The 16454-nt window shown below is 46.0% G+C and overlaps 1 protein-coding gene across 2 annotated transcripts in view; it reads left to right on the forward strand.

Annotated features, from left to right (window-relative positions):
• The first annotated feature begins 1405 nt into the window (after positions 1-1405).
• The window catches only part of LOC139376024 (ephrin type-B receptor 1), a 325295-nt gene continuing 310246 nt past the window's right edge, over positions 1406-16454 (forward strand). Inside the window, exon 1 of one of the 2 annotated variants that reach the window (XM_071118102.1) lies at positions 1406-1676. In XM_071118102.1, coding sequence (XP_070974203.1) covers positions 1610-1676 — 67 coding nt within the window. In that variant the 5' untranslated portion in view covers positions 1406-1609. The remainder of the gene's footprint in view (positions 1677-16454) is intronic. The other variant, XM_071118101.1, reaches the window with a different exon arrangement.

Raw genomic sequence — 16454 nt, forward strand, 5'->3', positions numbered from 1 at the left:
TCACCCCTTTAGATTTGTGTGTATTAGGTAGCTGTTGGGGGATTGTTAGATTACTTGTTAGATATTACTGCATTGTCAGAACTAGAAGCACAAACATTTCTCTACACTCGCATTAACACCTGCTAACCATGTGTATGTGTAACCGATGTGAAATGGCTAGCTAGTTAGCGGTGGTGCGCGCTAATAGCGTTTCAATCGGTGACGTCACTCGCTCCGAGACCTGAAGTAGTGGTTCCCCTTGCTCTGCAAGGGCCGTGGCTTTTGTGGAGCGATGGGCAACGATGCTTCGTGGGTGACTGTTGTTGATATGTGCAGAGGGTCCCTGGTTCGAGCCCGGGTATGGGCGAGGGGACGGACATTAGTTATACTGTTACATATGTGACAATAAAACAAAATTTGAACTAAACTTTTTTTTAAATTAACTAACAAATATAAAAACATTTTCCTTAAAGTATCATTTTTTAGAGATTACTGATGCTAGTGTCCCCACTACAACAAAAACATGTACTTTTGTCCTTGAAACATGTCATTGAAATACTGTATCAATCCATGAATTACTACGGAGTATCGCTCCTTCTGGGGATTGACAATATAACTTCCATTAGGAGATGTCTGTGGATCTATTGCCACGGCTATTAAAGAGTAATATGAATGCAAATGGTGCTTGGGACTCAGATTTAAGATAATAGAAGAGAGAGACTGCCAAGTGACGCGCCAGCCATAAGACACTGGAGTGGGAAGGTAAGGGAGGGGGAAGTCTGTGAGTGAGAGAAACAGTAGACCAATTCTGTTTTCTCCCTTCTACCTGAAATTTGCATTTAGCACTTAAACACTCCCCCTCATATATTTTTAGGGAATGGACGGGTGTAATGAATGTGGTGGGAATTCCCTTCAGCAAAATGCAAACACCAATCCTATGCTTTTTAATCGTTGAAGTGAATGAGTGATTGGGAGTGAACAATCAAATCAAATCAAAGTTTATTGGTCACATACAGATGGTTAGCAGATGCTGATGCGAGTGTGGCGAAATGATTGTGCTTCTAGTTCCGACAGTGCAGTAATATCTGTAAAGTAATCTAACCATTTCTGTGTACACTTTCATGGGGAAAAGGGGGTAAAGCAATTGGGTTAGAGAGGAGAGAGATGAGAAATGGAGGTCCTCTATTAATTTGTGGGGACCATCTAATAATGTAATACCCAAACGGACCAATTGGTGGTGCTATTCTCCTTCGCTGACGCTGTCGCCTGCCGTTTCAAATAGGTCGGGGAAAAGTTTTGTGTTTTCACAATGCAGCAGGGAGGAGCAAACCATTGGCGATTGGTTAGCGATTTTCACTTTTAAATCTGTGATTGGCCCTGCCGCTTTAGCGGGGTGTAAAGAAGCTGTCTTGCCCACTTCTCACTCGCCTCCATCCCATACATTCGGCAGGGTCCTACACAGGTTGTCACACAGTTTTAGTACGGCTGGAAATGTGACTCTCATAACACGGGCTTACTGACTGGAATGAATACACCGCTCTGTGACAACCGAAGCGATTTTTTTGTGTGCGTGTCCTGCGTGGTTCTCAGTGGATAGGCATATAGACTGTGTGGACTATACATTTCTGCCATGACTGTGGATTTGTTTGCAGTTTTATGTGTCATCATCACCACCACCACGGTTTCTGCGATGGAAGGTAAATTATGGGAATGATCATTGCTGTGTTTTGATGGTTTGGAGTGACTGCTCCGCGCCGGAACTCACACTGGCTCTCTCGCGCGGCTCTCCCATGGAATGGCACATGCACATTGTAACGGTGAGAGCGTGCGCTCTGTGATGTCAGTTGAATACAGGGGATGGAATGCACGTTGGTCATGTCAAGCCCGTTCCGGTTATTTGATTCCGAATAGGACGGAGTAGTGGTCTCACTGTGTCAGTGGGTCTGGCAATAGCCTTCAACGCACTGATGATGGTCTTTGTTGGTTCTTCTGGGCTGCAGGCAGTGCAGCTAGGGCAGCACATCATCACCACATTCTCTAAACTTCCCTTTGAATAGGTTTTCGTTACACAATTAAAATATAGCCAACATGTGGTTTATTTGTTTTGTTGTGGTGGTTTATTATTCCACGAGATAATTGTGTGGTGATCTATAGTCTTACCTGATGTAGGCTATCTGTGACATAACAGGAAGGTATGCTCTTCTATCTGCTAGTGTCGTCCTCAGCGCCTGGGTGTAGGCTAGCCCTCTCCGTGTGTTATTCGGGTCACGTCCTGACATAGGCTTATCATTTGTTTTTAGCGCCAACTCCGAGCAGCAGTAGGATAAATATCGGGCGATTTTGGATTGTCTGAGGGATTTTATAGATGGCTGCTGGAACTGTTTAGCCACAGATCAAACCATGGTGATGAGGCACCTCCAGATCAGAACTCTGTGGCTACATGTACGTACAATAGGATCATTTTCTCTGTTTGTTTTCTGGTCTGTCTGGTCCTCTTTGGCACCCACCCACAGGCACAGACAGATACACAGGCACACACTGTGTAAGGGAAATCAACAGACAAGTGTGCCATCAGCATCCTTGGCTAATAGCCCTTCTTAGAGCTTTAACATGTTCTTCATTTCCTGTGTAGGAGCCGAGGGACTAGGGCACTAGACATAATGTATGTGCTGCATGCATATCATGCTTCAGCCTCTTGACTACGGAAGAGTTCTCAAACTTCACTTTCTATGCTCACACACTCTCCAAAGCAGATGGTCTCTCGTGGTTCTCTGCTTAGCATAAACAAGTGGAGTGAATTAAAGACTAGCAAGTGCAGTGGGCGTTACATGATCGTAGTATCTCTGTTTCATCTTTTATTTTCATAATGATTACAACGTTCACGCTGCCTGGGTAGCTCAGTGTTGCTATGTAATTCAGGAAAGCGCTGCTTGCTTGTTTATATTCATCGTATTCTATCACAGACACAGACACACACACACACACACACACACACACAACCCATTGAACAGCTCCCGAAATCCCCGACTGTAGCTTTAAAGGTCTGTCCAGAAAGACAAAGCTGGGTATTGGGTAGAACAGATGGGTAGGGGAGACACATTGGGTTACCCAGGCAACACCAGGGATGAGAGTGATTTCCTTGTTTAGGCTGGTTAATTGAAAGGAGATTGTCTCACGGGCAGGTTAAGATGTTAGCTGATATGATCTACAATCTGTTGGCCTCACTCTCTCTCTTTCTGTGTGTTACTGTGTGTGTGTGTGTGTGTGTGTGTGTGTGTGTGTGTGTGTGTGTGTGTGTGTGTGTGTGTGTGTGTGTGTGTGTGAGAGAGAGCAAGCAAGCATACGGCCCTTGCCACATTATCCCTCCCCAGATCTGTGTCCCCGTTAATCTGATTATCTGTCCCTAATCACCACATCAGCCCCGTAATCACAAACACAGTGTCAGAGATCAACCTGTGTGTATGTGAGACTATGTGTGTGTGTGAGAGAGAGACTGTGTGTGTATGAGACTACGTGTGTGTGTGTGTGTGTGAGACTGTGTCTTTGTGAGACTGTGTGTGCGTCGGGGGGGGGGGGGGGGGGCACCGCTGACCATATGGACAGATTGGTGATGAATAGAGAGTAGCCCCTCTACTAGACTGATATGTGGTGGATGGAATGGTAGACACACAGAGACACACGGTGACATCTGTCTGACTGATGGCAGATTGATGGCAGCCATGGCTTTACTGAAAGGTCATGATGTTAGAGAGACCGGGTCAGAAAACCCTGATCATATCACCTGTTTATAGGACATTAGAAATGACTGGCTGGCTGTGGCTCTGGTTGCGTGTGAGGGATCGTTTGGGGGCTGTAGGCAAGCACCCACACAGGCAGGCAGGAAAGGACACACACACAAACACACACACACACACACACACACACACACACATGGCAGAGGAGAGGAAAAGCACAGAGACATACAGTAGGTAAATCATCATGGGCTGGGCCAAGAGCGGGATGATAGAGAGGACAGAGAGAAGAGGTATTTGCATGCCATTATTGGAAAAATGCATGTGCAGTGCCCCATCACTCTCTTTATCTCTCTCTCTCCATCTCGCTCTCTTACTCCCTCTCTCTCTGTGCAAGTGTGTGTCATTATTCACAACAATAGCGGTAATTCTCCACTACCTATAGAGCCATTGCTTATTTCTGTTTGCCCTTAAACCAATTAAGGCTGCTTAGCTGACTGGGAGAGAGAAATGGATGTATGGATGGAGGAGGAGAGAGAGGGGTATATAGATGGAGGGGTAGTGAGAGAAAGAGGAAGAGGAGGGGAAGAGAAAGGGGCAAGGGACAGAGAGAGGACATAGAGATGGAGGGAGAGAGAGAGAGAGAGAGAGAGAGATGTCCAACCCAGAAGACAACAGGTGTGTGTATAGTAACCAGCCCACAGGAGGAGGTGTTGAATACCAGCGATACTGTAATAACACCTCCCCAGTGGCACGGTGGATTAACGATAATAACGACTACTACATGTTCATGCATGAGCTTCAACCGCCACGGCATCTTCCAGTCAAACCAACACATTCTCTGTCATATCAGTTCCTAGTATAATAACACTGACCCAGTTCTCTCTAGGCAGTGTCTGTATGATGTCGGAATAAGAAGAGGGCAGCATTACAGTAGATTCAGCAAACAGATGTAGTTTTTTTGTCATTAAATTGACTGTGTTTGATAGAGAGGGAGAGAGAGAGACCTTGACCCCATCTGTGTTGAAGAGAGAGAAGTCACTAATGGAGGTTTAGAAGACCAGTCCTCACCTCTCACTCCCTCTCTCCAAATGGAGAAAGAGAAAAAACAGCCTTATTCTGTATGGGAAGGAGGGGTGAAACACAGTCATACGTCATACACGTGTGTGTGAGTGCTTGTGTGTGTGGGCCTGTATGCATCTTTGTTACAGGGCTAGTGCTGATCTGCTGACCTATAATGCTGTGTGAAGTAGAATGCAATTCTACACTTTCCATATCCTGCAGCATCTATAGTGTACACTTCTGGCCTGTGTTGTTAGCCGAGTGGTATATAGGGCTATTATAAACTAGGTGGTTCGAGCCCTGAATGCTGATTTGCTGACAGCCGTGGTATATCAGACCGTATACCATGGGTATGACAAAACATGTATTTTTGCTAATCTAATTACATTGGTAACCAGTTTATAATAGCAATAAGGTACCTCAAGTGTTTGTGGTATACGGCCAATATACCACGGCTAAGGGTTGTATCCAGGCACTCTGCGTTGCATCGTGCTTAAGAACAGTCGCGGTATATTGGCTATATACCACACCTCCTTGTGCATTATTTCTTTATTATAACACACACACACACACACACACACACACACACACACACACAGTGAGAGACTGGATGGCATGATGTTATTAACCTGTAATGGGTACATTAGAGTGCTTGGAGAGAGAAAAGTTCTACTTTGCTGCTGGCCTGGCACCTGCCTTCATAACACTTGTGAAATCTAACACTTACCCAGAGCATTTTCTAAATGCCCAACATCACGATAAAGGCCCAACATCACGATACCTCTGGGAAGGTTTTGCAAAGCAGCCTCAGCAGACTCAGCAGTCCATACAGCGGTTTGGAGTTGGGGAAGTGAAAAACTCTTCCCTAGTTGTTCTAAAGACACAACTCAGATTAAACCCAATGTCTTAACATGTTATTACTCCAACCTCGTGAGAGTGACAAACTGACACGTTTTCATTTTAGTCAAAACAACTTCATATTGATGGAGTGCCTTTGATTTGACGGCCTGGATATGCACAGTTCAGCACGGCACGGCACGACACGGCACGACACTGCACTGCACGGCACGACACTGCACTGCACGGCACGACACTGCACGACACGGCACGACACTGCACGACACGACACGGCATGGCACTGCACGACACGACACGGCACGACACGGCACTGCACGACACGGGACGGCACGGCACTGCACGACACGGGACGACACGGGACGGCACGGCACGACACTGGACGGCACGGGACGGGACGGCACGGCACACTCGGGACGGCACGGGACGGCACGGCACGACACGGGACGGCACGGCACGACATGGGACGACACGGGACGACACGGGACGGCACGGGACGGCACGGAACGGCACGACACGGCACGACACGGGACGGCATGGCACGACACGGGACGGCACGACACGGGACGGCACGACACGGGACGGCACGACACGGGACAGCACGGCACGGGACGGCACAGGACAGCACGGCACAGGACAGCACGGCACAGGACAGGAACAGCACGACACGGCACGTCCATTAGACCCAATGGTGTGTTTCTGCACAGTTCAGCACGACACGACCGTTAGACCCAATGGTGTGTTTCTGCACAGTTCAGCACGACACGACCGTTAGACCCAATGGTGTGTTTCTGCAGAGTTCAGCACGATGCGTCCGTTAGACCCAATGGTGTGTTTCTGCAGAGTTCAGCACGATGCGACCGTTAGACCCAATGGTGTGTTTCTGCACAGTTCAGCACGATGCGACCGTTAGATCCAATGGTGTGTTTCTGCACAGTTCAGCACGATGCGACCGTTAGACCCAATGGTGTGTTTCTGCACAGTTCAGCACGATGCGACCGTTAGACCCAATGGTGTGTTTCTTCACAGTTCGGCACGGCACGGCGCGACCGTTAGACCCAATGGTGTGTTTCTGCACATGATCTTTTCTAGCCAACGTTGCCATGACATCGCCTACATATTACTACAACAGGTTCTCATATATCGACAGATACTGTATATGCAGTATACCCAAGTTAATTGATTTCAATACAATACTGATGTGAGTGATTAATTTGCCCTTGCTTTTGATTACAGTAGAACAAGCTAATCAATTCCAGTCTTGAGTGACCGCTTGGTAAATACTGGTGCGTGTGCTGTTTATAGGGCACTCATTTAGCTAAATACAATAATCTGAACACAAGTGTGACATGTGTGTCTAGGGAGTAACTTATATTTATTGGTCTTCAAAATATCACAACTTTTTTCAGCATATTGATGATGAATTTAAAACTGGTGTTTTGACAATGGGCCATAAATCAAAAAGTAATGACAACAGGAAGCATTAAGATTCTTATGGTCAATGTATGTTTTTGGAATATAAATTATACTTTTAACATAATTTTTCAACAGGGTTCTACTAAATCAGGTAAAAACTACTGAATTAACCAAAAAAGTGCTCTGATTGATTTGATGATATTAGTGAAATCGTGAATATATGTTTGTTCTGGCTACTATAAGCTCTAAAGGCTTTGTGATAGTGGTGACCCCCCAGCCTGCCTCCAGCCCAGCCAATGTTCGAAGCCTGACTGAGGAAGATGGCCCATCCGCCATTCTGATGCCTGAGACCATGATGCCTGAGACCATGATGCCTGAGACCATGATGCCTGAGACCATGATGCCTGAGACCATGATGCCTGAGACCATGATGCCTGAGACCATGACAGACCACAGAGGGACATTAGGGCTGTTACAGCTCAGTGGAGACAGTCTTACATGGCTTTCACCACCCAGAGGACGCACACAATCCCCCTCTGAGCTCACCTTACCCCAGAGACATCCGAGCCTCAAAACAGCCAGATGGTGGATAGGAGGTGGTGTTGGGGGGGAGATGGAGTGGAATGTGATTTGTGTATGTGTTGTCAGTGAGAGTGTGTGTGTGTGTGTGTGTGTCTGTGTGTTTCTGTTTGTGTGACTGCCTGTGTGTGTGTGTGTTTGTGCACAGTCCACTGTGTGTTTGTCTATACGTGTGTGTGTGTCTGTGTGTGTCCATTTGCGTATCTGTGTATTCATGTGTGCACTTGCATGGGAATAGACACCCTCGTCTTCACTAGCATTACATGGTAGTGGTCTTGTCCTGACTGTCACAGGCTCCTGTGTTCTAATTCGCTGTAGAGACGCTATCTCTGTGGAATGTCGTGTTTTACTGGTCTCGCTTCACACTCTCCTGCTATCACCATGCAGCACAGGTGATAGCACATACAACTTGTTATCTAATGAAAAGTCATTTATTTAAATCGTTACACAATCAAATCAAATCACATTTTATTTGTCACATGCGCTGAATACAAAAGTGGAATGCATACTTACAAGCCCTTAACCAACAAGGCAGTTTTAGGAAAATACCTAAAAAGTAAGAGATAAAAGTAACAAATAATTAAAGAACAGCAGTAAAATAACAATAGTGAGAATATATATATATTTATATACAGAGTCAATGTGCGGGGGCACCGGTGTCGAGGTAATTGAGGTTTCAAAAGAAACGTCCCTTTTTCAGGACCCTATCTTTCAAAGATGATTCGTAAAAATCCCAAATAACTTCACAGATCTTCATTGTAAAGGGTTTAAACTCTGTTTCCCATGCTTGTTCAATGAACCATAAACAATTAATGAAAATGCACCTGTGGAACGGTCGTGAAGACACTAACAGCTTACAGACGGTAGGCAATTAAGGTCACAGTTATGAAAACTTAGGACACTAAAGAGGCCTTTCTACCGACTCTGAAAAACACCAAAAGAAAGATGCACAGGGTCCCTGCTCATCTGTGTGAACGTGCCTTAGGCATTCTGCAAGGAGGCATGAGGACTGCAGATGTGGCCAGGGCAATAAATTGCAATTTCCGTACTGTGAGACACCTAAAACAGCGCTACAGGGAGACGGACAGCTGATCGTCCTCACAGTGGCAGACCATGTGTAACAAAACCTGCACAGGATCGGTACATCAGAACATCACATCTGTGGGACAGGTACAGGATGGAAACAACAACTGCCCGAGTTACACCAGGAATGCACAATCCCGCCATCAGTGCTCAGACTGTCCACAATAGGCTGAGAGAGGCTGGACTGAGGGCTTGTAGGCCTGTTGTAAGTCAGGTCCTCATCAGACATTACTGGCAACAACGTCACCTATGGGCACAAACCCACCGTCGCTGGACCAGACAGGACTGGCAAAAAGTGCTCTTCACTGACAAGTCGCGGTTTTGTCTCACCAGGGGTGATGGTCGGATTTGCGTTTATCATCAAAGGAATGAGCATTACACAGAGGCTTGTACTCTGGAGCGGGATTGAGTTGGAGGTGGAGGGTCCATCAAGGTCTGGGGCGGTGTGTCACAGCATCATCGGACTGAGCTTGTTGTCATTGCAGGAAATCTCAACGCTGTGTGTTACAGGGAAGACATCCTCCTCCCTCATGTGGTACCCTTCCTGCAGGCTCATCCTGACATGACCCACCAGCATGACAATGCCACCAGCCATACTGCTTGTTCTGTGTGTAATTTCCTGCAAGACAGGAATGTCAATGTTCTGCCATGGCCAGCGAAGAGCCCTGATCTCGATTCTATTGAGCACGCCTGGGACCTGTTGGATCGGCGGGTGAGGTCTAGCGCCATACCCCCCAGAAATGTCCTGGAACTTGCAGGTGCCTTAGTGGAGGAGTGGGGTAACATCTCACAGCAAATCTGGTGCAGTCCATGAGGAGGAGATGAACTGCAGTACTTAATGCAGCTGGTGGCCACACCAGATACTGACTGTTACTTTTGATTTTGACCCCCCTTTGTTCAGGGACACATTATTAAATTTCTGTGAGTCATATGTCTGTGGAACTTGTTTAGTTTATGTCTCAGTTGTTGAATCTTGTTATTTTCATACACATTTTTACACATGTTAAGTTTGCTGAAAATAAACGCTGTTGAAGGTGAGAGGACGTTTCTTTTTTTGATGAGTTTATGTACATGTGCTGTTGGTAGAGTTATTAAAGTGACTATGCATAAATAATAACAGAGAGTAGCAGCAGCGTAAAATAAGGGGGGGGGGGGGGTGAAATACAAATAGTCTGGGTAGCCATTTGATTAGATGTTCAGGAGTCTTATGGCTTGGGGGTAGAAGCTGTTTAGAAGCATCTTGGACCTTGACTTGGCGCTCCGGTACCGCTTACCGCGCGGTAGCAGAGAGAACAATCTATGACTAGGGGAGCTGGAGTCTTTGACAATTTTTAGGGCCTTCCTCTGACACCGCCTGGTATAGAGGTCCTGGATGGCAGGAAGCTTGGCCCCGGTGATGTACTGGGCCGTACGCACTACCCTCTGTAGTGCCTTGCAGTTGGAGGCAGAGCAGTTGCCATACCAGGCAGTGATGCAACCCACCAGGATGCTCTTGATGGTGCAACTGTAAAACCTTTTGAGGAACTGAGGACCCATGCCAAATCTTTTCTGTCTCCTGAGGGGGAATATGTTTTGTCATGCCCTCTTCATGACTGTCTTGGTGTGCTTGGACCATGTCAGTTTGTTGGTGATGTGGACGCCAAGGAACTTGAAGCTCTCAACCTGCTCCACTACAGCCCGTCGATGAGAATGGGGGCGTGCTCGGTCCTCCTTTTCCTGTAGTCCACAATCATCTCCTTTGTCTTGATCACGTTGAGGGAGAGGTTTGTGTCCTTGCTCCACACGGTCCTCTGACCTCCTCCCTATAGACTGTCTCATCGTTGCCTGTGACCAGACCTATCACTGTTGTGTCATCGGCAAACTTCATGATGGTGTTGGAGTCATGCCTGGCCGTGCAGTCATGAGTGAACAGGCAGTACAGGAGGGGACTGAGCACGCACCCCTGAGGAGCCACTGTGTTGTGGATCAGCGTGGCGGATGTATTGTTACCTACCCTTACCACCTGGGGGCGGCCCGTCAGGAAGTCCAGGATCCAGTTGCAGAGGGAGGTGTTTAGTCCCAGGGTCCTTAGCTTAGTAATGAGCTTTGAGGGCACTATGTTGTTGAATGCTGAGCTGTAGTCAATGATTAGCATTCTAACATAGATGTTCCTTTTGTCCAGGTATGAAAGGGCAGTGTGGAGTGCAATAGAGATTGCATCATCTGTGGATCTGTTGGGGTGGTATGCATATTGGAGTGGGTCTAGGGTTTCTGGGATAATGGTGTTGATGTGAGCCATGACCAGCCTTTCAAATCCCTTCATGGCTACAGATGTGAGTGCTAAGGGCCGGTAGTCATTTAGGCAGATTACCTTAGTGTTCTTGGGCACAGGGACTATGGTGGTCTGCTTGTAACATGTTGGTATTACAGACAGGGAGAGGTTGAAAATGTCAGTGAAGACACTTGCCAGTTGGTCAGCGCATGCTCGGAATACACGTCCTGGTAATCCGTCTGGCACTGTGGCCTTGTGAATGTAGGCCTGTTTAAAGGTCTTACTCACATTGGCTGCTGAGAGCGTGATCACACAGTCATCCGGAACAGCTGATGCTCTCATGCATGGTTCAGTGTTACTTTCCTTGAAGCAAGCATAGAAGTTATTTATCTTGTCTGGTAGGCTCGTGTCACTGGGCAGCTCTTGGCTGTGCTTCCCTTTGTAGTCTGTAATAGTTTGCAAGCCCTGCTACATCTGAAGAGCATCCTGGTTGGGTTGTGTACGTACAGTCACTGTGGGGACAACGTCATCGATGCACTTATTGATGAAGTCAATGACTGATGTGGTGTATTCCTCAATACCATCGGAAGAATCCCGGAACATATTCCAGTCTGTGCTAGCAAAACAGTCCTGTAGTTTATCATCTGCTTCATCTGACCAATTTTTTTATAGACCGAGTCACTGGTGCTTCCTACTTCAATGTTTGCTTGGAAGCAGGAATCAGGAGGATAGAATTATGGTCAGATTTGCCAAATGGAGGGCGAGGGAGAGCTTTGTATGCGTCTCTGTGTGTGGAGTACAGGTGGTCTAGAGTTTTTTTCCCTCTGGTTGCACATTTAAAACGCTGATATAAATGAGATAAAATTGATTTAAGATTCCCTGCATTAAAGTACACGGCCACTCGGAGCGCCGCCTCTGGATGAGCGTTTTCCTGTTTGCTTATAGCGGTTTACAGCTCATTGAGTGCGGTCTTAGTGCCAGCATCGGTCTGTGGTGGTATGTAGACAGCTACAGATGAAAACTCTCTAGGTAGACAGCTTATCATGAGATACTCTAACTCAGGCGAGCAAAACCTTGAGACTTCCTTAGATATCGAGCACCAGCTGTTATTTACCAGAGGCTGCTCTTCTATCCTGCCGATAGTGTGTAACCCACCAGCTGTATGTTATTAATGTCGTCGTTCAGCCACGACTCGGTGAAACATAAGATATTTCAGTTTTTATTGTCCCGTTGGTAGGATTTGTATGTTCTTTTAGTTCGTCCCATTGATTTCTTCAGCGAATGAACGTTGGCTAACAGTACGGATGGCAGAGGCAGATTAGCTATTCATCGCCTGATCCTCACACCCCGATCTCTTTCCCCAAAATCTCTGTTTCTTTCTCCTGCGAATGACGGGGATGAGGGCCTGTTCGGGTGTCTGGAGTATATCCTTTCCGTCCGACTCATTAAATAAAAAATGTTTTGTCCAAGTTGAGGTGAGTAATTGCTGTTCTGATGTCCAGAAGCTATTTTCGGTCATAAGCGATGATGGCAGCAACATTGTGTACAAAAGACGTTTCAAACAATGCGAAAAAACAAACAAAATAGAATGGTAAGAGCCCATAAAACAGCAGCCATCCTCTCCAGCGCCATCATACAGACATCCCAATAAATACCAAGTAGACCTAAAAGTATCCTAATACCCTAACATGGTTAACCCTCTTTTATATGTCTGGGCCATTTGTTGATACTATAACAGGAACAGATATATATTATCACAGCATGGGCTGTATTATTGTTTCCTAAAATGATTTTACCAAAGCTGACTAATGCAGAAACGTCACTCGAGCATGAATGTCCAGAAACAACAGGCTTTATTTGACCTTTCTCCATTTGACCTGAGAGCTGAACTATCTTCCTCTGTGGGCCCCTCTACCTCTCCTTTGTCTTTGCCTTCGGCCTCTTACTTCATCCATTCATGCAAACAGCAACTCAGAGGAGACCTCTTTTATACATGAATAAGGACTGATTTCTGATTGAACAATTGTGCAAGGACATTTTGCACACACGCAGAAGAGGTTGACATTCATGGGAGTAATTTGTATCAGCTGGGACCTAATGTTTTCATTTTGTTTGTCATGATTTACTCAACTGAGTTTTGCGTCTTTTGCAGAGAGTTGCAAAAATGTGCTTAGCATTTGCATTGTGTGTGAAAGCAATGAGTAATTACTTAGTTGTACATTATATAATGCTGTTGTGCTCATTAGGTTATGATGGACATCAAGTCGACACCAGTTTCATTAAAAGTGTCTTAGCAATCTAGAAAAACTGTAATTCAGATATTTTTCTGCAACACTCCAAATGCCTGTATCGCAAGACTCAATTGTTTTTTGTTGTTAATGTTCCATATTGCCTGTTACAAGAAGTTAGTCAATATTAGTGCATGTGCATTATGCATGGTTCCTGTTCATGGTTCCTGTTCATGGTTCCTGTTCATGGTTCCTGTTCATGGTTATTGTTACATTTGTAACAAAAAAAAGCCATTTTCATAGACTGACTTGAAAGCCAGATCAGTGATTATTGCATAAACACAAGTTAAGCTATTTTGATAAAATAATGAAATTATTAGTGGGTCTTGTTGTGGAAGGCTTATATTTAGCCTAGGTATGATTTTACAAGCCCTGAATTCATTAGATGATTGCTGACTGTTTGAAATGCAGTGTATTTTACCTTTAGTTGTACAACAACCCTTATTTAGAGAACATATATATATAATTAAGCTCTCTATATATTGTGAATCGTCCATAAATTTGAAAAAAATGGAGATATGGTTTTTAGCCATATCGCCCGGCCCTAAACCACACGCCTAAGCACTGAATAGACCAGCTTATCTAACCAATCACACGTCATAACATTCATTTGATGCTGGACCAGACCTGTATGACTCATCCACAAACACTTTGAATCAGCGTTTTCCATCGCCCCGTTTCTCAGAACACAAACACATAAAATGTGAAAATGTGTGATGTGGAAATGTGAGTTATTGACATTAGCAATTACCTGTCTTTCTCTGAAATGTGTTAGCAATGTGAAAAGAGGGCATGATTTCTGCCATTACCTGTTCTGACTCAGGGGGAATAGGGTTACAAACAGACAGTCAGCAGTAAAGGGGAGCCTCTTCGATATTAACCGAGGAGAGATTGGAGAGAAGAAAGAAGAGAGAGATTGGAGAGAAAGATTGAAAGACAGAGACAGAGAGAGAGAGAGAGAGAGAGAGAGAAAAAAAAGCAGAAAGTATTCATTATTGAGTCCTGTTTCTCCTGATTCCTACAGCGTCCCTACTTCTGGGGCCTCTACTCTTACAGACCAACCAGATACAGCCAGCTTCCCAACACCGCAATTTGCATCGCTAGCTCAACAATGCCCACGCTGTTGACTTGGGCTGGCTTTTTCTTTTCTTTTTTCAGAGAAGGAAATGAACATTTTAATTAAAACTTGAAACAGCAGCCGAACCAGCAGCAGAGGCAGACTTTTTCTCCTCTCTCAACCTCCAACCTTGGAATAATTGGTTGTGTTCCTCCTCCCTTCCTCCTTCCCTCCATCCCCTGTTCTCTTTCGGTTAAATTTATATTTTACATTTTAGTCATTTAGCAGACACTGTTATCCAGAGCGACTTACAGTTTATCTTAAGATAGCCAGGTGGGACAACCACATTTATCAGCCATTGTAATACATTTTTTTGAGGATAGGCTAAAAGGACGGGAAGGTTCTGGATAAGTTGCAAGGGTTTGATGGCAAAAGCGGGGAGCCCAGCCAACAGCGAGCTCTTGGAGCGGTCAGGTCTTCCCCGGGAGGGAGAGCAGCTCCGGCTGAGATATCTGCCAGGCACACAGAAATGCGTGTCGCCACTTAGTTGTCAGAAGGGTGGAAGGAAAAAAGTAGTTGAGTGTCATCCCCATAGCAATGATAGGAGAGTCCACGAGAGGATATGATGTAGGTGAGTGACTTGGTGTATAGAAAGAAGAGGAGAGGGCCAAGAACTGAGCCCTGGGGGACACCAGTCATAAGAGTACATGGTGCAGACACAGATCCTCTCCATGTCAGTGTACAGAGCCTGACAAACTCAGCCTTGAGAGGGTGGAGAGGAGGATCTGATGGTTTACATTGTCGAAGGCAGTGGATAGATCTAGGAGGATTTAAACAGAGGAGAGAGAGTCAGCTCTGGCAGTGAGGAGAGCCTCTGTGACACAGAGGATATAGATTTAGCTTTGGCAGTGAGGAGAGCCTCCGTGACACAGAGAAGAGCAGTCTGGGTTGAGTGACCCATCTTGAATCCTGACTGGTTGAGGGCCAAGAAGATCGTTCTGAGAGAGATAGCGAGAGAGTTGATCAGAGACAGCACGCTCTAGTTTATTGGAAAGAAAAGAAAGAAGGAATACTGGTCTACATTTATATAAAAAATGACCCCCCTTTTTTGATCTTGTCTCATCGCTGCAACTCCCAACGTGCTCTGGAGAGGCGAAGGTGGAGTCATGCGTCCTCCAAAACATGATCCACCTAACCACGCTCCTTAACCCAGAAGCCAGCCGCACCAGTGTGTCGGAGGAAACATTCAACTGGCGACAGCCTTCAGGCCCCTGGCCCGCCACAAGGAGTCGCTAGAGCACAATGAGCCAAGTAAAGCCTCACCGGCCAAACCTTCCCCTAACCCGGACGACACTGGGCCAATCCTATGGGACTCCTGGCCAACTCGGAAACGAACAAAGGTCTGTAGTAACGCCTCTATCACTGCGATGCAGTGCCTTAGACTCCTGTGCCACTCGTCTGTAGTAATTTGACGTCAGACGGGTCGAGTGTTGGTTTCTTGGGGATAGCGACTCTGGTCATTTTGAAGTCAGCGGGGATGCAGCCAGTGGTCAGGGATGAGTTGATGAGGGAAGTTTTAAATGTTGTGTACCCATCCTAGGGCTGAGGGAAGTTTTAAATGTTGTGTACCCATCCTAGGGCTGAGGGAAGTTTTACATGTTGTGTACCCCTCCTAGGACTGGGTGAAGTTTTAAATGTTGTGTACCCCTCCTAGGACTGGGTGAAGTTTTAAATGTTGTGTACCCCTCCTAGGACTGGGTGAAGTTTTAAATGTTGTGTACCCCTCCTAGGACTGGGTGAAGTTTTAAATGTTGTGTACCCATCCTAGGACTGGGTGAAGTTTTAAATGTTGTGTACCCCTCCTAGGGCTGGGTGAAGTTTTAAACGTTGTGTACCCCTCCTAGGGCTGAGGGAAGTTTTAAATGTTGTGTACCCATCCTAGGGCTGGGTGAAGTTTTAAATGTTGTGTACCCCTCCTAGGACTGGGTGAAGTTTTAAACGTTGTGTACCCCTCCTAGGGCTGAGGGAAGTTTTAAACGTTGTGTACCCCTCCTAGGGCTGAGGGAAGTTTTAAATGTTGTGTACCCCTCCTACGGCTGGGTGTAGTTTTAAACGTTGTGTACCCCTCCTAGGGCTGAGGGAAGTTTTAAATG

Source organism: Oncorhynchus clarkii, chromosome 20, assembly GCF_045791955.1.
Source record: "Oncorhynchus clarkii lewisi isolate Uvic-CL-2024 chromosome 20, UVic_Ocla_1.0, whole genome shotgun sequence".
In the NCBI taxonomy this organism is placed as follows: domain Eukaryota; kingdom Metazoa; phylum Chordata; class Actinopteri; order Salmoniformes; family Salmonidae; genus Oncorhynchus; species Oncorhynchus clarkii.